Source organism: Macaca mulatta, chromosome 2 (genome assembly GCF_049350105.2).
Source record: "Macaca mulatta isolate MMU2019108-1 chromosome 2, T2T-MMU8v2.0, whole genome shotgun sequence".
In the NCBI taxonomy this organism is placed as follows: Eukaryota; Metazoa; Chordata; class Mammalia; order Primates; family Cercopithecidae; genus Macaca; species Macaca mulatta.
The window spans coordinates 58952122-58978385 of record NC_133407.1 but is presented as its reverse complement, the minus strand read 5'-3'; the positions used below and the strand labels follow the sequence as shown (position 1 = coordinate 58978385).

Here is a 26264-nt window from a genome sequence, read left to right as displayed (position 1 = left end):
GGAGTGTAGTGGCATAATCTTGGCTCACTGCAACCTCCACTTCCCAGGTTCAGGCGATTCTCTTGCCTCAGCCTCTTGAGTAGCTGGGATTATAGGCGAGTACCACCACGTTCGGCTAATTTTTGTATTTTTAGTACAGACGGAATTTCGCCATGTTGGCCAGGCTGGTCTCAAACCCGACCTCAAGTAATTCGCCCGCTTCGGCCTCCCAAAGTGTTGGTATTACAGGCATAAGCCACCACACCCGGCCTCAATATGTATTTTTATTACACAAATGTTACCATATTATTTGCACTGCTCTGTTTCTAATTTTTTTTATTTAAAATATATTACTATTGTTTTCTAACAGTTCAAATATTTACAGCATGTGATATTAGGCTTTCAGAGCAGCTCTTAAAACTTTAAAGCACAATTCGAATATAAGAAATATGCATAGGTTTCAAGGACAGGCCGTATTTGGTTAAAAAAATGCATGTTTGTGTTTGGGAGCAGGTGGAAGGAATGAATTACTTCAATTTCCTTCCTTGTGTGGCACCTGCGGAAACCACACTGCAGCAGGGTGAATTAAAGTCACCAATTGAAAATCACCCTACTAGCTTGGTCGGGAATGCTTCAACCCCTGCAGTGCCGTTCAGAGATCGCCTGCATCGTGGAATCACCCTGCATAAAAGCGGTTGAGGCACTGTTAAGACATCTGATATCTGGGGCCCGCCCACTGGCGACTGCAGGTCGCGGGGCCACTCCGGTCGGCGGGGCAGGGGACCCCGCCGCCTTCCCGAGGTGCGCGGCGCCCCCTGCCGCCAGCCGGAGGAGCGCAGGGCCCGCTCGCAGGAGGCCGGGAACATGGCGGGGCAGCCCGCGGCCTCAGGCTCCCAGTCTCCCGACAGGGACGGAATGGAGCCCAACGTCGTGGCTCGGATCTCGCAGTGGGCAGACGACCACCTGCGCCTAGTCCGGGTACTGCAGCCACGCGGTCTGGGCGGGCGGTGGGCGCGGGGCGGCACCGAGCGACCCTGAGAAGAACGTGAGGCCTCAGGCGTGGATCCCGCCGGGGCCGGGGAGCGACAGAAAACTGCGGGGGAGTGAGCTCGAGAGGCAGACATCGCGAGTGTAGTGCGTGCAGGGCTGCAGAGGGCCGGGGGCGGGCCAGGGGGCCAGTTCGGCCTCATTATTGCAAGGACTGTGCAGGATGCTTGCTGGGCTGTGGGGGGCGGGCACCTCAAAGGGTGAGACGCAGCCCAGCTCCGGGATGCCACTTGTTCCATTAGAGCGTTTGGGGAGAGCCCAGAGAGGAGACCGAGGAAGAGCAGGGAAGTCCTGTACACCTTTGGAGAGAGCATTTCTAATTTTTATTTATTTTTAATTTTATTTTTTTAGGGACGGGGTATTCCTCTCTGGCCCAAGCTGGAGTGCAGTGGCACGATCATAGCTCACTGCTGCCGCTCCACCTCCTGGGCTGAAAAAATCCTCCCACTTCAGCCTCCCAAGTAGCTGGAACCACAGGCTTGCGCTACCCCCATCGACTACTTTCTTTTAGAATTAGAGACTGGGAATCTTGGTATGTTGCCCGGGTGGCCTCCAACTCCTGGCCTCAAGTGATCTCCCACCTCAGCCTCCCGAATAGATTTCTTTTTTTTGAGACAGAGCCTCACTCTTGTCACGCCTGGAGTGCAGTGGCACCATTATGTCTCATTGCAGCCTCCACTCCCTGTGCTTAAGCAATCCTCCCACTTCAGGCTCCCGAGTAACTGGGGCTACAAGGCACTTGTCACCACACCAGGCTAATTTGTTTTTTGTTTGTAGAGACAAGGTCTCCCTGTGTTGTCCAGGCTGGCCTTGAACTCCTGGCCTCAAGGGATCTGCCCGCCTCAGCCTCCCAAAGCACTGGGATTATAGGCATCAGCCACTGGTGCCCTGCCTTTTTTTTTTTTTTTTTCCTGAAGCACTAAGCCTCTGGAGTTGAAGCAAGAGGGGGACATTTTGGCCACCAGGCGAGAGAGAGTTGTGGCTAAGACACAGAATTGTGGTGATATGAATTGTTTGGGTGTGAGGTACAAAGAAAGAGGTCTAAGGAGGCTGGTAATAGTTGCTGATAAGGAGAAGGAGTTGGAGTAAATGATTTGTTGGGGAAAATCTAGATAACTTTTTGGACATGTACATGGAGATGTGCAAACTTGAAGATGGTTATTAGACTTCTAAGCAGAATTGTAGATGCTGTTCTTGGCAACTGGATATGGAGTCTGGTGTTGAAGGGAGATCAGAACCTGACATAGAACACTGGGAATGACCTGCATAAACCTTAAGTAGCATTTAAAGCTGTGGACTTGAGTAACATCTCAGAGCAAGTGAGAAAAGCTACTGAAGAAGCCCTAGAATTTGGGGGATTATCACATTGAGAATCTGGGGAGTAAAGAGAAAGTCAGCAAAGACCAAGAGGAAGCAGACAGTGAGGTCGTAAGAAAGTCAGGACAGCCTGGTGTTCTAGAAGCCAAGTGAAGAAAATGTTTTCAGAAGGAATCATTACCTTTAAAAAATAATACTGAAAAGTTGAGTAAGATAACTTTGCAAATGCTCTGCAGCCAAGCAGCACAAAGTCCAAAGCCATGCCTGTTTTCACTCACCATTGTAGCCCTAGTTCTTAGAGTAATGCCTGTCACTTAGTAAGTGCTAGATAAATATTTGTGGCATCATCGAATGGTAAATAATATATGTGTTAATTGGTGAAAACTCATTTCTTCCAGTTAAGCAGCAATAGATGCATGGGTTATTTCAAATTAAAAAATGACTTCAGAAGGATTATGGGAGGAAGTTGTTTAAATTAGAACATGGTTATAATATTACAAATAATCCGGTCATAGAACCCAGCGTATGTACCTTTGTGCGTTTTTTCAATCTCATTTTTTTTCTTTTTCTTTTTCTTTTTAGACGAAGTCTCACACTTGTCCCCCAGGCTGGAGTGCAATGGTGCGATCTTGGCTCACTGCAACCTCTGCCTCCTGGGTTCAAGCGATTCTCCTGCCTCAGCCTCCCGAGTAGCTGGGATTACAGGTGCCTGCCACCATGCCCGGCTAATTTTTTAATTTTTAGTAGAGATGGGGTTTCGCCATGTTGGCCAGGCTGGTCTCGAACTCCTGACCTCAGGTGATCCGCCCGCCTCGGCCTCCCAAAATGCTGGGATTACAAGCATGAGCCACCGCGCCCAGCCTCTTTTTTATTTTGAGACAGAGTCTGGCTCTGTCGCCCAGGCTGGAGTGCAGTGGCACAATCTCGGCTCACTGCAACCTCCACCTCCTGGGTTCTAGCAATTCTTGTGCCTTAGCCTCCTGAGTGGCTGGAATTACAGATGTGTGCTACCACATCCGGCTAGTTTTTTGTATTTTTAGTAGAGATGAGGTTTCACCATGTTGGCCAGGCTGGTCTCAAACTCCTGGCCTCAAGTGATCCACCAGCCTCAGCCTCCCCAAGTGCTGGGACTGCAGGTGTGAGGTACCGCACCTGGCCTCAATCTCATTTCTTTTTTTTTTTTTTTTTTTGAGATGGAGGATTTCAGCTCACTGCAAGCTCCGCCTCCCGGGTTTACACCATTCTCCTGCCTCAGCCTCGCGAATAGCTGGGACTACAGGCGCCCACCACCTCGCCCGGCTAGTTTTTTGTATTTTTTAGTAGAGACGGGGTTTCACCGGGTTAGCCAGGATAGTCTCGATCTCCTGACCTCGTGATCCGCCTGTCTCGGCCTCCCAAAGTGCTGGGATTACAGGCTTGAGCTACCGCGCCCGGCCAATCTCATTTCTTATATACCTAATTGTATTGATTGAAGGAAAGTGTGTTAGATTATCTCTGTTTTTGAGAGAGTTGCAGGATTCTTAATTTTTCATTAACTTCTTTAGGCCTACCCTAGTTTAAATGAAACACTTTAAAAACATCACTGAGTATTTCCCAGCCATTTACCCACATCTGCCAAGGTACTGTATTTTAAGGTTTTAGTGATAACATTTTCTACCAAATACTTAAATTCCTACCATGGATGCAAGGTTATACTAATTACTATGGGTACTGTATAGGAAGTACTAGACCAGCTAATCTATTCATGGTACTACTGATAGTTAAATAATATCAGTAGAGAACAATCCAATACTATATACATATATGTATGTGTGTATCGGGATGGGTGGGTGTGTATATGTGTGTGTATATGTTTACATATATATAAATTTCTCTGTGTGCCAGTTTGGGAAAGAATTTGAGTACTATAAAAGTTAAAAGAAGGAAAGATTAATGAATGAGTGGACGGTTTTTGAAGAAGTGGGCCTTTATTTGAAGGACATACATTGTTTGTACAATTAGATATAGAGAGCACAGTCCTCTTTTTTTCCACTTTCTAATTAGTGCTTTCATTATTGTGAATAATAATTAGTGAGGGTTAACCCTTAAATCTCTTTCTGTAGAACATCAGCACTGGAATGGCCATAGTTGGAATAATGTTACTTCTAAGAAGCATTCGACTGGTAAGTTAAAAAATGAAAAAGACTTTACAACAAGCGGTAGGTAGTTTATTCCCATTTCAGACAATTTTTATCTCAAACAGTGTATCATATTGTTACTCGTATTAGTAGCTTTTAAATAGTATTTTAGAACAGTGAACATATTTTAAGGTGTTGGTTTAAACCTAACACATCCACAGGATTTTACAGAAAGTAATTGCATGGTCTGTATTTCCATAATCACTTTTTTTTTGTGCTTAAAAAGGAATCTGAAAAGGATTTAGTTTGCTAGACTGTTATAATCACTATATTTGCATTTTAAACACTGTAGAATATCTTAAAAGTGTTTTTTGTGTGTGTGTGTGGTGCTTTTTGATTTAGACCACAGTTGGATTATGTCCCTTAGCACTCAATAATTTATGCTTCCAGTTAGCACATTGTCTTAGCTTTTTCAATAACGTTTTATTGGTAGCATAATAGACATAATATTTTTTCCATGCCCATTAAACAACTCCAGGGGACGGTGCGGTGGCTTATGCCTGTAATCCCAGCACTTCGGGAGGCTGAGGCGGGTGGATCACCTGAGGTCAGGAGATCGAGACCAGCCTGGCCAACATGATGAAACCCTGTCTCTGCTAAAAATACGAACAATTAGCCAGGTGTGGTGGCAGGTGCCTGTAATCCCAGCTACTCAGGAGACTGAGGCAGGAGAATAACTTGAACCCGGGAGCAGAGGCTGCAGTGAGCTGAAACTGTGTCACTGCACTCCAGCCTGGGCAACAAGAGTGAAACTCTGTCTCAAACAACAAAACAAAACAAAAAAACAGTAACTCCAACTTCCTTTTCCCTTCATCCCCTGGTACCCATCATTCCATTTCTGTCTCTATGATTTTGACCATTCCAGATACCTCATATAAGTGGCGTCATATTGTATTCTTTTGTGACTGGCTTTTTTTCACTTAGCCTGGTATTACTAAGATTCATCCACGCTGTTGCATATATCATAATTTTTGTCCTTTTTAAGATGGACAATATCCCATTGTAAGTGTATATTACATTTTGCTTCTCTGTTCATTTGTTGATGGACACTTCGGTTGCTTCCATGTTTGAGCTGTCGTGAATAATGCTGCTATGAATATGAATGTATAAATATCTCTTCGAGATCCTGCTTTCAGTTATTTTGAGTTTCAGTTACATACCCAGAAGTGGATTAGATGGTCATTGTGTTTTTAATTGTTTTTTTTTTTTTTTTAGGCAGAGTCTCACTCTGTTGCCCAGGAAGGAGTGAAGTGGTGTGATCTCAGCTCACTGTAACCTCTGCCTCCCGGGTTCAAGCGATTCTCCTGCCTCAGCCTCCCGAGGAGCTGGGATTACAGGCGCCTGCCACCACACCTGACTAATTGTTTTGTATTTTTGGTAGAGACAGTTTTACCATGTTGGTCAGGCTGGTCTCGAACTCTTGATCTCAAGTGATCCACCTGCCTCGGCCTCCCAAGGTGCTGGGATAACAGGCGTGAGCCACTGCACCTGGCCTATTTTTAATTTTTTGAGTAACTGCTATACTGTTTTTTACAGTGGCTATACTATTTTATATTACCACTAACAATGCACAAGAGTTTCAATTTCACCATATCCTTACCAACAATTATTATTTTCTGTTTTTTTGTTAGTAGTTATCCTAATGGGCTTGAGGTAGTATCTCATTGTTGTTTTGATTTGCATTTCTCTAATGATTAGTGATATTGAGCATCTTTTCATGTGGTTATTGACCTTTCATATGTGTTTTTTGTATAAATGTCTATTCAGTTCTTTTGCCCCTTTTTGAATGGGGTTGTTTGTTTTTTTGTTGTTGTTGAATTTTAGGAGTTCTCTACATTCTGAGTCCCTAATTAGATAAATGATTTGCAAATTTTTTCTCACATCCAATCTGTATGTTGCCTTTTTTTTTTTTTTTTTTTTTTTTTTTGGAGACAAGGTCTCACTCTGTTGACCAGGCTAGAGCACACCAGCATGATCATGGCTCACTGCAGCCTCAACCTCTTGGCCTCAAGTGATCCTCCTGTCTCAGCTTCCTGAGTAGCTAGGACTAAAGGCACCTGCCACCATGCCTGGCTAATTTTTAATTTTTCTGTAGCAATGGCATCTCTCTGTGCTGCCCAGGCTGGTCTTGAACTCTTGTCCTCAAGCAGTTCTCCCATCTTAGCCTCCCAAAGTGCTGGGATTACAGACATGAGCCACTGCACCCCACCTGTGTGTTTACTTTTTCTAATCTCTGTTGACAGTGCTCATTGATGTGCAAGTTTTTAATTTCTATGAAGTCCAATTTGTCTGCTTTTTCCTTTTTTCATTTTAATTTTTGTGGGTACATACTAGGTGTATATATTCATGAGGTACATGAGATATTTTGATACAGGCATACAGTCCATAATAATCACATCAGAGTAAATAGGATATTCATCACCTCAAGCATTTATTCTTTTTTTGTGTTGCAAACAATCCAATTATGCTCTTTTAGTTATTTAAAAATGTACGATAAATTATTGTTGACTGTAGTTACCCTGTTGTGCTACCAAATACTAGATCTTATTCATTCTATTTAATTACATGGTCATACTCATTAACCAACCCCACTTCTTGCTCATGCCCAGCTACCCTTCCCAGGTTCTAGTGACCATTATTCTACTCTCCGTCTCCATGAATTCAATTTTTACATTTTTTAGTTCCCTCAGATAAGTAAGAACAATGCAAAGTTTGTCTTTCTCTGCTTGGCTTACTTCACTTAACATGATGACCTCTATTCTATCCATGGTGTTGCAAACAACAGTTCTATTTAAGGCTGAATAGTATTCTACCATGTATATGTACCATATTTTCTCTTTTCTTTTTTGAGACAAGGTCTCACTCTGTCACCCAGGTTGAGTGCAGTAGTGTGATCATGACTCATTGCAGCCTCGATCTTCAGGGCTCAAGTGATCCTCCCATGTCAGCCTCCTGAGTAGCTGGGACCACAGGTGTGAACCAGCATGCCTGGCTAAATTTTGTACTTTTTGGAGATGTTACCCAGGCTGATCTCCAGCTCCTGCACTCAAGTGATCTGCCTGCCTTGGCCTCCCAAAGTGCTGGGATTACAGACATGATCCACTGCACCCAGCCCACATTTTCTTTATCCATTCATCTGGTGATGGACACTTAGGTTGCTTCCAAATCGTGGCTATTGTGAATAGTGCTGCGATAAGCACGGGATTAAAGGTATCTCTGTGATATACTGATTTCCTTTCTTTTGATATATATCTAACAGTGGAATTGCTGGATCATATGGTACTTCTATTTTTAGTTTTTTGAGGAGCCTCCAAACTGTTCTCCATAACGGTTGTAACAATTTACATTTTCACCAACAGTGTACGAGGGTTTCCTTTTCATCCTTGCCAGCATTTGTTATTGCCTATCTTTTGGATAAAAGCCATTTTAATTGGGGTGAGATGATATCCTATTGTAATTTTGATTTTCATTTCTCTGGTGATCAGTGATGTTGAGCACCTTTTCATATACCTGTTTGCCATTTGTATGTCTTCTTTTGAGAAATGCCTATTCATATCTCACGACCATTTTTAAATGGGATTGTTAGATTTTTTTTTTCCTGTAGAGTTGCTTGAGCTCTTTATATAATCTGGTTATTAATTCCTTGTCAGATGGATAGTTTGCATATATTTTCTCCCGTTCTGTGGGTTGTCTCTTCACTTTGGTTATTGTTTCCTTTGAGGTGCAGAAGCTTTTTAATTTGATGTTATCCCATTTGTCTGTTTTTTCTTTGGTTGCCTGTGCTTACAGGGTATTTTTCAAGAAATCTTTGCTCAGTCCAGTGTCCTGGAGAGTTTCCCCAATGTTTTCTTGTAGTAGAGTTATAGTTTGAGGTCTTAGATTTAAGTCTTTAATGCATTTTGATTTTATTTTTGTATATGATGAGAGAGAGAGGTCTAGCTTCATTCTTTTGCATATGGACATTCAGTATTCCCAGCACCATCTATCAAAGAGACTGCCCTTTCTCCAATTTATGTTCTTGGCCCTTTGTTGAAAATGAGTTCAGTGTAGATGTATGGATTTGTTTCTGGGTTCTCAATTCTGTTCCATTGGTCTATGTGTCTGTTTTTATGCCAGTACCATGCCATTTTAGTTACTATAGCTCTTATAATTTGAAGTCAAGTAATGTGATTGTTCCAGTTTTGTTCATTATACTCAGGATAGCTTTGGCTATTCTGGGTCTTTTGTGGCTCCATGTAAATTTGAGGATTGTTTTTCTGTTTCTGTGAAGAATGCCATTGGTATTTTGATAGGGATTGCATTGAATCTGTAGCTTGCTTTGGGTAATAAGGGCATTTTAACAATATTGATTCTTCCAATCCATCCATGAACATGGAAAATTTTCTCATTGTTTATACCCTTTTCAATTTATTTCATTGGTGTTTTATAGCTTTTTTTTTTTTTTTTTTTCCTTTGAGACAGAGTCTCACCCTGTCACTCAGGCTGGAGTACAGTGGTACAATCTTGGCTCACTGAAACCTCCACCTCCTGGGTTCAAGTGATTCTCATGCCTCAACCTCCCAAGTAGCTGGGATTACAAGCCTGCGCCACCACGCCTGGCTAAGTTTTGTATTTTTAGTAGAGACAAGGTTTCACCATATTGGCCAGGCTGGTCTTGAACTCCTGGTCTCAAGTGATCTGCCCACCTTGGCCTCCCAAAGTGCTGGGATTACAGACGTGAGCCACCGTGCCCAGCCCAGTGTATTACAGTTTTCATTGTAGAAATCTTTCACTTCTTTGGGTAAATTAATTCCTAGGTATTTAATTTTATTTCCAGATATTGTAAATGGGATTAATTTCTTGATTTCTTTTTCATATTGTTCACTGTTGGCATATAGAAATGCCAGACTTATATATTGATATTGTATCCTGCAACTGTACTGAATTTGTTTATCAGTTTCAATAGTCTTTTGGTGGAGTCTTTAGATTTTTTCAAATACAGGATCATATCATTTGCAAACAAGAAAAATTTGACTTCTTTTTTTCCAATTCAGATGCTCTTAATTTCTTTCTCTTGTCTGAGTGCTCTAGCTAGGACTTCTAGTACTATATTGAATAACAGTGGTGAGTGGGCATCCTTGTCATATTCTAGATCACGGAGGAAAGGCTTTCAGTTTTTCCCCATTCAATATGATACTAGGGCTGTGGGTCTGTTGTATATAGCTTTTATTGTGTTGACGTATGTTCCTTCTGTAGCATTTTGTGAGAGTTTAATCATGAAGGAATGTTGATTTTATCCAATACTTTTTTTAGCATCTATTGAAATGTTCATGTTTGTATGGTTTTTGCCTTTTCTTTGAGATGGAGTCTCTCTCTGTCACCCAGGCTGGAGAGCAGTGGTGTGATCTCAGCTACTGCAACCTCCACCTCCCAGATTCAAGCAATTCTCCTCTTCAGCCTCCCAAGTAGCTGGAATTACAGGCACTTGCCATTATGCCTGGCTAATTTTTGTATTTTTAGTAGAGGCGGGGTTTTGCCGTGTTGACCAGGCTAGTCTTGAACTCCTGACTTCAGGTGACCTGCCTGCCTTGGCCTCTCAAAGTACTGGGATTACAGGCATGAGCCACCGTGCCAGCCCTGTCCTTCATTTTGTCAATATGATGTATCACATTGATTGATTTATGTATGTTGAACCATCCTTGCATTCCTGGGATAAATCCCACTTGGTCAAAGATGAATGATCTTTTTAATATGTTGTTGAATTTGATTTGCAGGTATTTCTTTGGGGATTTTTGCATTAATGTTCATTAGGAATATTGACTTATAGTTTTCTTTTTTGATGTGTCTTTGTCTGGTTTTGGTATCAGGGTAATACTGACCTTGTAGAATGAGTGTGGAAGTATTCCCTCTTCCTCTATTTTTTGAATCGTTTGAGTAGGATTGGTATTTATTTTTTTCTTAAACGTATGGTAAAATTCAGCAATGAAGTCATTGAGTCCTGGGCTCTTCATTGCTGGCAGTTTTTATTACAGCTTTGATATCATTACTTTTTATTAGGGCTTTGTTTTCATTACTTGTTATTGATCTGTTCAGGTTTTGGATTTCTTCATGTTACAATACTGGTAGGTTGTACATGTCTAGGAATTATCTATTTCTTCTAGGTTTTCCAACTTATTGGCATATACTTGTTCATAGTAGCCTCTAATAATTTTTTGAATTTTTGTGGTATTGGTTGTAATGTCTCCTTTTTCATTTCTGATTTTATTTATTTGAGTCTCTTCTCTTTTTTTCTTAGTCTGGCTAAAGGGTTGTTGGCTTTGTTTATCTTTTCAAAAAACCAACTTTTCATATCCCTAATCTTTTGTATTCCTCCATTGTAATTTCATTTATTTTTGCTCTGATCTTTATTATTTCTTTTCTTCTACTAATTTGGAGTTTGGTTTGCTCTTGCTTTTCTAGTTCTTTTTTTTTTTTTTTTTTGAGACGGAGTCTCGCTCTGTCGCCCAGGCTGGAGTGCAGTGGCCGGATCTCAGCTCACTGCAAGCTCCGCCTCCCGAGTTCACGCCATTCTCTTGCCTCAGCCTCCCGAGTAGCTGGGACTACAGGCGTCTGCCACATCGCCCGGCTAGTTTTTTGTATTTTTTTTTTTAGTAGAGACGGGGTTTCACCGTGTTAGCCAGGATGGTCTCGATCTCCTGACCTCGTGATCCACCCGTCTCGGCCTCCCAAAGTGCTGGGATTACAGGCTTGAGCCACCGTGCCCGGCCAACTTTTCTAGTTCTTTTAAACAGATCATTGTTTATTTTTCTACTTTTTTGTAGGTGCTTATAGCTATAAAATTTCCTTTTAATACTGCTTTTGCTGTATGCCATGGGTGTTGATATGTTGTGTTTTCATTATCTTTTTTTTTTTTTTAGATGGAGTCTTGCTGTGTTGCCCAGGCTGGAGTACAGTGGCACGATCTTGGCTCACTGCAACTTCCGCCTTCTGGGTTCAAGCAATTCTCCTGCCTCAGCCTCCTGATTAGCTGGGATTACAGGAGTGTACCACCACATCTAGCTAATTTTTATATTTTTAGTAGAGACAGGGTTTCACCATGTTGGCCAGGCTGGTCTTGAATTCCTGAACTCAGGTAGTCTGCCCACCTTGGCCTCCCAAAGTGCTGGAATTACAGGTGTGAGCCACCGTGCCCGGCCTTCATTACCATTTGATTCAATACATTTTTAAATTTCTTTCTTAATTTTTTTGTTGTCTCATTGGTCATTCAGGACCACATTGTTTAATTTCCATGTGTTTGTATAGTTTCCAAGATTCCTCTTGTTATTGATTTCTAGTTGTATTCCATTGTAGTCAGAGAAGATGTTTGATATAATTTTGATTTTTTTGAAATTTTTATTTTTATTCGTTTGTTGAGATGGAGTCTTGCTCTGTTGCCCAGGCTGGAGTGCAGTGGCGCGATCTTGGCTCACTCCAACTTCCACCTCCTGGGTTCAATCAATTCTCCTGCCTCAGCCTCCTGATTAGCTGGGATTACAGGCATGCACCACCACGTCTGGCTAATTTTTGTATTTTTGGTAGAAACAGGGTTCGCCGTGTTGGCCAGGCTGGTCTTGAATTCCCAAACTCAGGTGGTCTGCCTGCCTTGGCCTCCCAAAGTGCTGGGATTACAGGCGTGAGCCACCACACTTGGCTTGAAATTTTTTAAGATTTGTTTTTTGACCTAACATGGTCTATCCTTGAGAACGCTATAAGTACTATAAAGTGCTTTAAGGAGAAGAATGTATATTCTTCAGCCATTGGATGAAATGTTCTATGAATATGCTACGTCCATTTGGTCTACAGTGCAGATTAAGTTCGATGTTTATTTGTTGATTTTCTGTCTGGAAGATGAAAGTGGGGTGTTGACGTCTCCCGCTATTATTATATTGGGACCTCTCTCTTTAGCTCTAGCTCTAATATTAATTGCACTCTATATCTTGGTGCTCCAGTGTTGGCTGCATATATGTTTATAATTGTATCCTCTTGCTGAATTGACCCCTTTGTCATTATATAATGACCTTCGTTGTCTCTTTTTATAATTTTTGTCTTGAAATCTATTTTATCTTAAAACTATTTTATCTGTAAATCTGCCATAAATATAGCTACTGCTGCTCTTTTGTCGTTTCTATTTGCATGGAATATCTTTCTATTTCTTTATTTTCAATCTATGTGTATCTTTATTAAGAGAAGTATGTTTCTTGTAGGCAAAAGATTGTTGGGTTTTGTTTTTTTAAACCATTTAGCTACTCTATGTCTTTTGGAGAGTTTAGTTCATTTACAATGTTATTGAAATAAGTAAGGACTTACTCCTGTCATTAAAAATTTTTTTTGTTTGTTTGTTTTGTGGTCTTCTCTTCCTTCTTTCCATCCTTCTCATCTTCCTTTTACTAAAGATGATTTTCTCTTGTGATGTGTTTCAATTTTTTGCTTTTTATTTTTTGTATATCAGTTATATGTTCTTTGATTGGAGGTTACCCTGAGGCTTGCAAATAATATCTTATCACCTGTTATTTTAAATTGATGACAATACTGATTGCATAAACAAGCAAACTAGGCCGGGTGCGGTGGCTCACGCCTATAATCCCAGCACTTTGGGAAGCCGAGGCAGGTGGATCACCTGAGGTCAGGAGTTTGAGACCAGACTGGCCAACATGGTGAAATTCTGTCTCTACTAAAAATACAAAATTAGCTAGGTATGATAGGGCACAGCAGTAATCCCAGCAACTTGGGAGGCTGAGACAGGAGAATCACTTGAACCCAGGAGGCAGATGCTGCAGTGAGCCGAGATCGCACTACTGCGCTCCAGCCTGGGCCAGACTGAGTGAGACTGTCTCAAAAACAACAAAAACAACAACAAGCAAGCTAACAATGAAGCAAAGACAAATTTAATAACTCTATACTTTGACTTTTAAACTTTATGTCTCTCTATTTATATATTATTATACGTCTGTCTAGAAAAGCTGTTTTAGCTTTTTTTGTTTTTTTTTTTTTTTTGAGTCAGAGTCTCAGTCTGTCTCCCAGGCTGGAGTGCAGGGGCGCGATCTCGGCTCACTGCAAACTCTGCCTCTTGGGTTCAAGAGATTCTCCTGCCTCAGCCTCCCAAGTAGCTGGGACTATAGGCGTGCGCCACCATGCTAATTTTTGTATTTTTAGTAGAGATGGGGTTTCACTATGTTGGCCAGGCTGGTCTTGAACCCCTAACCTTCAGTTATCTGCCTTCTTCGGCCTCCTAAAGTGCTGAGATTACAGGTGTGAGCCACTGTGCCTGGCCTTTCTACTCAAGATACAGTAGTTTACATACCACAATTACAGTGTTATAATATTCTGTATTTTTCTTTGTATTTTCTATTACCAGTGAGTTTTGTACCTTCAGGTGATTTCTTATTGCTCATTAACATCCTTTTTTTTTTTTTTTCATCAGATTGAAGAACTCACTTTAGCATTTCTTGTAGGACATGTCTGATGTTGAGGAAGTCCCCTGGCTTTTGTTTGTCTAGGAGTCTTTATTTCTTTCTTGTGTTTGACTGGCTATACTACTTTGTTAGGTTGGTGCAAAAGTAATTGCAGTTTTTTTTTTTTTTTTTTTTTTTTTTTGCCACATACATATTTTCTTTTCTTCAGCAGTTTATGCCATATCACTATCTCCTGGCTTGTAAGGATTTCACTGAAAAGTCTGCTGCCAGATGTACTGGAGCACCATTGTGTGCTATTTGTTTCTTTTCTCTTGCTGCTTTTAGCATTGGTTTTATCCTTGACCTTTAGGAATTTGATTATTAACTGTGTTGTGGTGATCTTCTTTTGGTTAAATCTGCTTGGTGTTCTGTAACCTTCTTGTACTTGAATATCAGTATCTTTCTCTAGGTTTTGGATGTTCTCTGTTATTATCCCTTTGAATAAACTTTCTACCCCTATCTCTCTGCCTCTTTTTCAAGGCCAATAACTCTTAGATTAGCCCCTTTGAGGCTATTTTCTAGATCTTGTAAGAGTGTTTGATTCTTTTTAAATTTTTTCTCCTCTGACTGTGTATTTTCAAATAGCCTGTCTTCAGGCTTGCTAATTCTTTCTTCTGCTTGATCAGTTCTGCTGTTTAGAGACTCTGATGCATTCTTCAATATGTCAATTGCATTTTTCAGCTCCAGAGTTTCTGCTTGATTCTTTTTGACTGTTTCTATCTCTTTGTTAAATTTCTCTGATAGGATTTTGAATTCTTTCACTGTGTTGTCTTTAATTTTGTTAGGTTTCCTCAAAACAGATATTTTGAATTTTCTGTTCAAAAGGTCACATATCTCTGTCTCTGCAGGATTGGTGACTGGTACCTTATTTAGTTCTTTTTGGTGAGGTCACGTTTTCATATATATTCTTGATGCTTATGGATATTGATGTCTGGGCATTGAAGATTTTGGTATTTATTATAGTCTTCACAGTCTGGATTTGTGTGGACCTGTCCTTCTTTGGAAGGATTTCCAGGTATTTGAATGCACTTGGGTGTTGTCATCTAAGTTTTTGGTCACTGCAGCCATATTTGTATTAGGGGGCATCCCAAGCCCTGTAACACTGTGGCTCTTACAGTCTAATAGATGTACCGTCTTGGATAAGATCTGCAAAAATTCTCTGGATTACCAGGCAGAGACTCTTGTTTTTCCCTTTTCTTTCTCCCAAACAAGTGGAATCTCTCTGTCTGTGTGTCGAGGAGCCTGGAGCTGGAGGAGGGGTGACACAATCACCCTTGTGGCCACCACTACTGGGATTGCACTTGGTCAGACCTGAAGCCAGCACAGCACTGGGTCTCTCCCAGGGCCCATGGTAACTGCTGCCTTGTTACTACCTATGTTTACTGAAGACCCTAGGGCTCCGGAATCAGTAGGTGGTGAAGCCAACCAGGCTTGTGTCCTTCCCTTCGGGTGGTGAGTTCTCCCAGTCTCAGGTAGGTCCAGAGATGTCATCTGGGAGCCAGGGCCTGGACTAGTAAATCTTCAAAATCTACCTGGTGCTGCTATATGCTACTGTGGCTGGGCTGGGACCCAAGCCACAATACAGTCCTTCCCACGCTTCCCTCCCCTTTCCACAAGCAGAAGAGTCTCTCCCTGGGGCCCCCACCATCCCAGGCCTGCGGCAAATACTGCCTGGCTACCACTGATATTCATTCAAGGACTGAGGTTTCTTCAGTCAGCTTGCAGTGAATGTTGCCGGTACAGGGACTCTCCCATCAGGGAAGTGGGCTCCCCACTGACCCAGGGCAGATCCAGAAATGGTATCCAAGAGCCTAAGCCTGGACTTGGGGACCCCAAGAGGCCATGGGGTGCTTTACTCCACTGTGGCAAAGCTGATACCTAAGCTGCATAACAGTGTCCCCTTAGTCTTCCCCCTCCTTTTCTCAAGTAGAAGGAGTGCCTCACCACGGCCATCACAGGTGTGCTGAGTCACACCTGAAGTCAGTGCGTCTCTCAGTCTTACCCAAGGCCCGTAGCGCGTGTTGCCTGAGTATTGCTGTTGGTTATTCAGGTCCCAAGGGCTCTTGAGTCAGCCAGTGATGAATCCTGCCAGGACTGGGTTCTTCTCTTCAAGGCAGTGGGTTGCTTTGTGGCCCAGGGCATATCTAGAAATGTCCTCTATGAGCTAGGGCCTGGAATGGGAGTCTTCATCCTCTGCCTGGTTTTTTTTTTATCCTGCTGTAGCTGAGCTGGTTTCCAAGTTGCAAGACAGAATTCTGTTTACTCTTCCTTTTCCTATTCTCAGGTAGAAGGAAGGAATCTCTCCTGGAGCTGTGAGCCGTGCTACCTGGGGTTAGGAGAGAGGTGCGGCACAAGTATTCACTTGGCCACCCTCATTGGTGTCTCACTGGGTCATGTGTTCCCCAAGTTCTCTGGCTTCGAGCCAACATGGCACCAGGATTTGCCTAGGAATTGCAGGCCTTGTGGTCTAGACTGCCTTTCAAGTTTATTTAGGAGCCCAGAGTACATTATCCCGTGGTGGTGAGGCTTGAAGGACCTCAGGTTCTGACTGCTGGCATGGATGATTCTCTTCTGGCTAGGGCTGGTCTAAATACTTCCTCTATGGGCCTCGGCTCAGTGTTGTCTGGTGTTGCTTTCTGCTGTAACAGGCAGCTCTGAGTTCTAACGCAAAATCCCATAATCAATGTACTCTCCCCTCCTCTGAGTGCATAGATTCTCTCTCCTTGCCACGCAGCTGCTGCAAAGGAATGGGGGAGGGGTGGCATCAGCAGTTCAAGACTGTCTTTTCTATTCTCTTCAGTGTCATGAAATTAAAACCAGGTACTGTGATTGCTCACCTGATTTTTGGTTCTTATGAAGGTACTTTCTTGTGTGGATCGTTGTTCAATTTGGTATTCCTGTGGGGGGGATGATCCATGATTCAGCCATTTTTCTCTGCCCTGTTTTTCTTTTTTTATTGTTGCCTGTGCCTTTGGTGTCACAGCCAAGAAATCATGGGCAAATCCACTGTCATGAAGCTTTTGCCCTATATTTTTTTCTAAAGAGTTTTATAGTTTTAGCTCTTGAGGTTAGGTCTTTGCTCTATCAAGTTATTTTTTTTATATAGGGCTAGATAAGGGCCCAACTTTTTTTTTTTTTTTTTTTGCATGTGAATATTCAGTTTTCCCAGCACCATTTTTTTTTTTCTTTGAGGCAGAGTTTCACTCTGTCACCCAGACTGGAGTGCAGTTGTGTGATCTCGGTTCATTGCAACCTCTGTCTCCCGGGTTCAAGTGATTCTCATGCCTCAGCCTCCCTAGTAGCTGGGACTACAGGCATGTGCCACTACATTCGGCTGATGTTTGTATTTTTTGGTACAGATGGGGTTTCACTGTGTTGGCCAGGCTGGTGTCAAACTCCTGGTCTCAAGTGATCCACCCAGCTTGGCCTCCCAAAGTGCTGGGATTATAGGCCCGGTCTCCCAGCACCATTTTTGAAAAGCCTGTCTTTTCCCCATTGAGTGGTGTTGACACCCTTGTTGAAAATCGTTTAATTGTATATGTGAGCATTTATTCCTGGCCTCTCTGTTGCATTGATCTGTATGTCTATCTTTATGCCAGTACTACCCTGTTTTGATTACTGTAGCTTCTAAATATGTTTTGAAATCAGAAAGTGTGAGTCTTCTAATTTTGTTCTTCTTTCTCAAAATTATTTTGGCTATGTGAGATCCCTTGTGATTCCACATGAATTTGAGAATGGATTTTCCTAGTTCTGGGAAAAAAAAAAGGTCATTGGGATTTTGATAGGGATTGTATTGAATCTATAGATAAACTTTGTGTAATATTGACATTTAAACAATATTAAGTTTTCCAGTCCATAAACATGGGATGTCTTTTCATTTATGTCTTCTCTAATTTCTTTTAGCAATGTTTTGTAGTTTTATTGTATGCATTTTTCACTGTCTTGGTTAATTCCTAATTATTTTATTCTTTGTGATGCTATTATAAATGGAATTGCTTTCATAATGTCCTTTTCAGATTGTTTGTTGTTAATGTTAGAAATGCAACTGGTTTTTGTGTGTTGACTTTGTATTCTTTTACTTGGTTGAATTTGTGTGTTCTAATAGTTTTTCTAAAGAGTTTTCTACATATAAGATCATATAATCTGTGAACAGAGGTGTTTAAATTCTTCTATTCTATTTTAGATGCCTTTTATTTTTTCTCTTGTCTATGTGCTCTGGCTAAGACATTCAATAATACTCTGTTGAATAGAAGTGGTGAGAATGGACATCCTGGACTTGTTCCTGATCTTAGAGGAAAAGCTTTCAGTTTTTGATCATTGAGTATAATGTTCACTATGGTTTTTTCTTTTTTCTTTTCTTTTTTTTTTTTTCTTTTTTTTTTTTGATGGAGTTTCACTCTGTTGCCCAGGCTGGAATGCCGTGGCTGCGATCTCAGCTCACTGCAACCTCCGCGTCCTGGGTTCAAGCGATTCTCCTGCCTCAGCTTCCTGAGTAGCTGAGATTATAGGCATGTGCCACCACGCCCGGCTAATTTTTGTATTTTTAGTAGAGACAGGGTTTCACCACGTTGGCCAGGATGGTCTCGATCTCTTGACCTCATGATCCACCTGCCTTGACCTCCCAAAGTGCTAGGATTACAGGCGTGAGCCACTGCACCCAGCTGAATATGGTTTTTTTATATGTGACCTTAGTATGTTGAAGTAATTGCCTTCCATTCTTAGTTTGTTAAGTGTTATCATGAAGGATAACAAAGGTTTTTTTCTATATCAGTTGAGGTAACCATGTGTTTTTGTAATTTATTATATTAATGCAGTGTATTATACTGGTTGATTTTTATATGTTGGATCATTCTTGCATTTCAGGAATAAATCCCACTAGGTTATAATGTATAATCCTTTAAATATGTGGCTGAAAGACTGGGTGTGGTGGCTTAAATTTGTAATCCCAGCACTTTGGGAGGCTGAGGCGGGAGGATCACTTGAACCCAGGAGTTCAAGACCAGCTTGGGTAACATAAAGAGACCCCCATCTCTACAAAAAAATAAATAGATAGATAAAACAAATTAGCTGGGCATACGGCTGGGCACAGTGGCTCACGCCTGTAATCCTAGCACTTTGGGAGGCCGAGGCAGGCAGATTGCCTGAGCTCAGGAGTTCAAGACCAGCCTTGGCAACACAGTGAAACCCCATCTCTACTAAAATACAAAAACTTAGCCAGGCATGGTGATGTGTGCCTGTTGTTGCAGCTACTTGGGAGGCTGAGGCAGGAGAATTGCTTGAACCCGGGAGGCAGATCATGCCACTGCACTCCAGCCTGGGTGACAGAGTGAGACTCTGTCTCAAAAAAAAAAAAAAAAAAATTAAGTGTGCATAGTGGAGCATACTTGTGCTCTCAGCTGCTCAGGAGGCTGAGGTGGGAGGATCGATTGAGCCCAGCAGGTGAAGGCTACAGTGAGCCGTGATCAAGCCACCACACTCCAGCGTGGGTAACAGAGTGAGACCCTGTTTCAAGAAAGAAAAGAGTGGCTGAATTTGCTTTTCTGTGATTTAGTAGAGAATTTCTTCATCAATGTTTATAATGGATATTGGTCTATAGTTTTCTTGCAGTATCTTTGTCTGGCTTTGGTATCAGGGTAACACTGGCCTTATAGACTGAGTTAAGAAGTATTCTCTCCTCTTTAATTTTTGGGAAAAGTTTGAGAAGGATTGGTGTTAGTCCCCTTTTAAATCCGTGGTAGAATTGACCAGTGATGCTGTCAGATCCAGGGCTTCCTTATGTTGGGAGATTTTTGATTAATGATTTAACTTCCTTAGTAGTTTTAGGCCTACTTGGATTTTTACTTTCTTCATGATTCCATCCTGGAAGGTTTTTTTTTTTTTTTTTTTGGAGACAGAGTCTTGCTCTGTTGCCCAGACTGGAGTGCAGTGGCACGATCTCAGCTCACTGCAACCTCTGCCTCTCTGGTTCAAGTGATTCTCCTGCCTCAGCCTCCCAAGTAGCTGGGATTACAGGTGCCCACCACCATGTGCAGCTAATTTTTGTGTGTTTTTAGTAGAGACGGGGTTTTGCCATGTTGGCCAGGTTGGTCTCAAACTCCTGACCTCAGATGATCCGCCTGCCTCAGCCTTCCAAAGTGCTGGGATTACAGACGTGAGCCACTGTGTTCCTGGCCTGGTTTTTTGTTTCTACAAGTTTATCCATTTCTTCTATGTTATCCAATTTGTTAGTGTACAGTGGTTCACAGTAGTCTTTTATAGTTCTTTTCATTTCTGTGGAATTTGTACTAATGTCCCCTCTTTTATTTCCGTCTTAGGAATTTTTGTCCTTTCTCTCTTTTTTAAGTCCGTTTAGCTAAAGATTTGTCAGTTTTATTGTTCTTTTTGAAGAACCAACTTTTGGTTTCATTAATTTTTCTCTGTTTTTTTTTTTCTCTTTCCTGTCTGTACTCTCATATTTAGTATTTCCTTTCTTCTGCTAGCTTTGGGTTTAGTTTGGCATTCTCTCTCATTTCCTTAAATTATATAGTTCGGTTTTTGATTTGAGATCAATCTTTCCTTCTTCCTTTCTTTCCCTTCCCTTCCCCTTCCCTTTCGCCTTCTCTTTTTCCTTTCCTTTTCCTTTCTTTTTCCTGTCCTTTCCCTTTTCCTTTCTGAGACAGGCTGGAGTGCAGTGGCACTACCATGGCTCACTGCAGTATTGACTTCTCTGTCTCAGGCGATTCTCCCACCTCAGCCTCCTGAGTAGCTAGGACTACAGGTGTGTGCCACCACACCTAGCTAATGTTTTGTATTTTTTTTAGTAGACAGGGTTTTGGCATGTTGCCCAGGATTGTCTCAAACTCCTGAGCTCAAGTGATCTGCCCACCTATACCTCCCAAAGTGCTGGGATTACAGGCATAAGCGACTACATCTGGCCTGTTTTTCTTTTTCTTTCTTTTTCTTCTTTCTTAGTTAAGCATTTATAAATTTTCCTTGTGATTGTTTTTTGATATATTGGCCATTTGAGTGCATTTAATTTCCACAGATGGGCAAATTTTTTCTTCTGTTATTTATTTATAACTTCATCCTGTTGTGTTCAGAGAAGATACTTTGTATGACATCTGTCTTTTATAATTTACTAAGACTCAATTTGTGGCCTAACAAATGGTCTGTGTTGGCGAATGTTCCATGTACATTTGAGAATAATATATATTCTGTTGTCATTGGGTAGAGTACTCTATATGTTTGTTAGATCTAAGTGATTTATTTTATTATTTAAGTCCTCTTTTTCCTTACTTATCTTCTGTCTGGCTGTTCTATTCATTATGAGAGTGGGGTGTTGTATCTGTTATTGCAAAATTATCTATTTCTTCCTTCAACTCTTACCATTTTTGCTGGTCTGTTATTTGGTACATAAATATTTATAATTATTATGCCTTCTTGCTTTTTTGAATATTTTATTAATAAATAATGTCCTATTTTTTTCTATTGTAACTTTTTTTGATTTAAAGTCTAGTTTTTCTGATATTGGTTCAGGTACCCCTGATCTTGTTTGGTTATTATTTGCATGGAATAGTTTTTTCTATCCTTTCACTTTCAACCTATTTATTTGGATTTAAAGTGTATCCCTTGTAGACTGCATATGGTTGAATAATTTTTAAATAAATTATGCTGATCTCTCGCTTTTTATTGGAGATTTTAATTCATTACCATTTAAAGTAATTAAATGGTAAGGAGGGACTTCTGTAATTTTGCCATCTGTTTTCTGTGTGCCTTATAGGTTTTTTTGTCCCCCATTTCCTGCATTACTGTGTTCTTTTGTATTTTGTAGAATTTCTTTATTTTATTTTATTTATTTATTTATTTATTTATTTATTTATTTATTTATGTTTTTTTGAGAGAGTCTTTCTCGCCCAGGCTGGAGTGCAATGGTGCCATCTCGGCTCACTGCAACCTCCACCTCCCGGTTCAGGCGGTTCTCCTGCCTCAGCCTCCCAAGTAGGTGGGATTACAGGCACTCACTGCCACGCCTGGCTAATTTTTGTTTTATTAGTAGAGACAGGATTTCACCATGTTGGCCAGGCTGATCTCGAACTCCTGGCCTCAAGTGATCCATCTGCCTTGGCCTGCCAAAGTGCTGGGATTGCAGACGTGAGCCACCAGCCCGGCCAAAGTATTTTAATTTTATATTATTTCCTTTTCTGTGTATTGTGTAACTATTTGTTCTAGGTTACCATTAACATCCTAAACTTAAAACACTCTAAATTAAATTCATACCAACTTAACCTCAATAAAATACAAAAACTACTACTTTTGAACATCATTCCCACTCCTTTCAGTTCTAGATGTCACAAAATTGCATCTTTGTACATTGTGGATATAAAAAAACATAAACTAGGCCAGGCGCAGTGGCTTATGCCTATAATCCCAGCACTTTGGGAGGCTGAGGCGGGAGGATCACCTGAGGTTGAGAGTTCGTGACCAGCCTGACCAACATGAATAAACCCGTCTCTACTAAAAATACAAAATTAGCTGGGCCTGATGGCACATGCCTATAATCCCGCCTACTTGGGAGGCTGAGGCAGGAGAATCACTTTAACCCAGGAGGTGGAGGTTGTGGTGAGCGGAGACTGTGCCATTGCACTCCAGCCTGAGCAACAAGAGTGAAACTCTGTCTTAAAAAAAAACAAAAAAAAACACAAAAACCAAGAGAAATATATACTAATCATTTTAAAAATATCCGAGTCTTTAAAATCATGTAGAAAACAAAATATGGACTTACAAACCAAAGTTACAATAATACTAAGTTTTAAACTAATTATTGTCTCTTAAAAATGTAGTACAGGCTGGGTGAGGTGGCTCATGCCTGTAATGCTAGCACTTTGGGAAGCCAAGGCGGGCAGATTGCCTGAGCTCAGGAGTTTGAGACCAGCCTGGGCAACACAGTGAAACCCCGTCTCTACTAAAATACAAAAACTTAGCCAGGAGTGGCGGCGTGTGCCTATAGTTTCAGCTACTTGGTAAGCTGAGGCAGAGAATTCCTTGAACCCGGGAAGCAGAAATTTCAGTGAGCCGAGACCGTGCCGCTGCACTCCAGCCTGGGCGACGGAGCGACACTCCGTCGCACACACACGCACACACACACAAAAAACAACAACATAGTACAGGTTTCCTGGGTGCGGTGGCTCATGCCTGTAATCCCAACCCTTTGAGTGGCTGAGGTGGGTGGATCACCTGAGGTCAGGAGTTCAAGACCAGCCTGGCCAACATGGCAAAAACCTGTGTCTACTAAAAATACAAAAATTAGCTGGATGTGCTGGCATATGCCTGTAATCCCAGCTACTTGGGAGGCTGAGGCAGGAGAACTGCTTGAACCCAGGAGACGGAGGTTTCAGTGAGCTGAGACTGTGCCATTGCACTCCAGCCTGGGTGACAGAACGAGACTCTACCTCAAAAAACAAAAACAAAGAAGCAAAAAAAGTAGAATGGGTTGAGTATCCTTATCCAGGATGCTTGGGACCAAAAACATTTAACTGAGCAGAACAGTAGCATCATCAGGATACCTGTATTGACTGTTAAACAAGAACAATAACAAATAATGGCAGATTTTTCTATTTTTCAGGTGTGGAATTTTCCACTTTTGGTGTTAGATTGGCACTCAAAAAGTTTCAGATTTTGGAGTAGTTCAGATTTCAGATTTTTGGATTAGGGATGCTCAACCTGTAGTCTCTTAAATTATGTAGGAAACAAAAAGTGGAGTCACAAACTGTTGTTACAATAATATTATGTTTATAATTGCTCATGTATTTACTTTTACCAAGATCTTTATTTCTTCATATGGCTTCAAGTTACTGTCTAGTGTCCTTTCATTGCAACATGTAGCACTCGTTTTAGCATTTCTTGCAGGGCAAGTCTGTGGTAACAAACTTTCTCAGCTTGTATTTATCTGGAAATGTCTTGAATTCTTCACTTCTGAAGGTCAGTTTTGCTGGATATGATATTCTTGGTTTATAGTTTTTTTGCTTTTAGCATTTTGAAGATATCAGTCCACTACCTTATAGCCTCCAAAGTTTCTGATGAGAGATCTGCTGATAATCTTATTAAGGATCCTTTTATGTGACTTGTTGAGCTTTTTGGATGTTTGTATCTGTCTGTTTCATCAAACTTGGGAAGTTTTCAGTCGTGGTTTTTTTTTTTTTTTTTTTCAAATAGTCTCTTTCCCCCTTCTTTCTCTTCTTCTGGGACTCCTCTGGTACACGTGTTGGTTCATTTAGGTGTTCTATAGATTCTTTAGGCCCTGTTCACTTTTCTTCAATCTTTTTTTCTTTCTGTTCCACAGACTCAATAATTTATCTTGATTTTTTTTTTTTTTTGAGGCAGAGTTTTGCTCTGTTGCCCAGGCTGGAGTGCATTGGCATGATCTTGGCTCAGCCAGCTGAGTAGCTGGGATTACATGTGCCCACCACCACACCTGGCTAATTTTGTATTTTTAGTAGAGATGGGGTTTTGCTATGTTGGCTCAGTGCAACCTCCAGCTCCTGGGTTCAAGCAGTTCTCCTTCCTCAGCCTCCTGAGTAGCTGGGAGTACAGGCATGTGCCACCACACATGGCTAATTTTTTTGTATTTTTAGTAGAGATGGGATTTCACCATGTTAGCCAGGATGGTCTTGATCTCCTGACCTCATCATCTGCCTGCCTCAGCCTCCCATAGTGCTGTGATTACAGGCATGAGCCACCGCACCTGGCCCACTTTTTTTTTTTTTTTTTTTTTTTTAAGATGGAGTCTCACTCTGTCGCCCAGGCTGGAGTGCAGTGGTGCAATTTCGGCTCACTACAAACTCCGCCTCCCGTGTTCAAGCGATTCTCCTGCCTCAGCCCCCCAAGTAGCTGGGACTACAGGTGTGTGCCACCACACCCGGCTAATTTTTTGTATTTTTAGTAGAGATGGGATTTCACCATGTTAGCCAGGATGGTCTTGATCTCCTGATCTCGTGATCTGCCCGCCTTGGCCTCCCAAAGTGCTGGGATTACAGGTATGAGCCACCGCACCCAGCCCCGGCCCGCTATTTTTAAGTAATGGTGACTTACTAGTGATGAGAAGAGCAAGTAGGAAGAGAACATTGAAACATTAAGTGATTAAAACAAAAACAAACAAACAAAAACTTCTGTTGTATTACAGATGAGTTTGGCTGCAAGTAAGAGAAACCCCAAGCAACAGCAGCTTCACCATGCAAGGGGTTTATTTTTCTCAAGTCATAAGAAGTCTAGAGGTAGGCTGCTGGCGGTGGTTCCCGGCCTCAGTGACATAAGGGCTTAGGTCCATGTTATTTTTTGGCCTTTTCTCATTACATAGGATGCCTTTTGTAGCTCCAAGTATCATATTCATGATCAAGGCAGGAAATGGAGGAAAAGGACAGTGCCAACCACAACTTTTCCTTTTGTCAAGAAAGCGTTTTTCCTAGAAGCCTTCAGCAGACTTTTGTTTGTATCCTCTGTCACATAGCCACCTCTAGCTGGAAAGGACGTGGGGAGAGTGACCATTTAGCTTTCCCATCCCTAAAATTCATGGTGGCAAGGGAGAAGGGATTTAGCAATGGATGTTGTGTTAGTCATGCTTCAGTGTCCTTTTTGTATTGCTGATTTTCTTCCCTCTGAGAGATTATTTATCAAGTTCTTATATTCCTTCAGTTACTGGTTGATAATTGCCAATTTTATATTTAAGAAATAAAAAAGATTATTGAGTTTGGCATTGTGCCAGCACTTTATAAACATGATTTCATTTAATGCTTATAATAATCTTTTGATCAAGGTTGATTTTTATAGATGAGGAAGTAGATACTTAAAGGAGGTAAACAATTTTCACAAGATCATCCAGCTAGTAAGTGGCACAGCTGGATTTCAAATTTATGTCTTGAATTCGAAACCCTTATTTTCTTTGTCTTTCCCAGGATGCTTCCAGCATTTATCTTTTTGCCTTTAGGACATCTTCTTCACCGTCCGCAGCTTAGACACAGCATCCTTGTAGCAGCAGCATCTTTCTGCCTCTCCTAGAGAGTAGGTTGTGTTTGTCGCAAGCTCAGGATTTACTTCCTGTGAAGACAGCCTCCTTATCTGTTCTTATGTTTTGGATCTATCCCTTTTTGTCCCCTTTGATATATGCTTTATCTTAAACCTATTCATGTATTTCTGTACAATTATATTCTGGTTGTTTTATGTATAGTTTTTGCTCATCTTTCAAATAGTCCCTGCTGTGTTACAGAAGCACAGCTTTGAGCTTTCTGTTGTTGTGGGATGT

At 41.4% G+C, this 26264-nt stretch overlaps 1 protein-coding gene across 7 annotated transcripts in view; it reads left to right on the top strand.

Moving 5' to 3' along the window:
• Positions 1-827: 827 nt before the first annotated feature.
• Positions 828-26264, top strand: part of C2H3orf33 (chromosome 2 C3orf33 homolog) — a 61124-nt gene continuing 35687 nt past the window's right edge. For 5 of the 7 annotated variants that reach the window (XR_001443164.3, XR_013413612.1, XR_013413613.1 and 2 more), the window contains exons 1-2: positions 828-957; positions 4446-4505. Coding sequence is in view for 2 of the 7 variants with exons in the window: in XM_077991610.1 (XP_077847736.1) it covers positions 844-957; positions 4446-4505 (174 nt within the window). In the remaining 5 variants the exon portion in view is untranslated. Of the gene's footprint in view, positions 958-2925; positions 3963-4445; positions 4506-26264 lie in introns of those variants that run through there. The other 2 variants (XR_013413614.1, XR_013413615.1) reach the window with 2 other exon arrangements.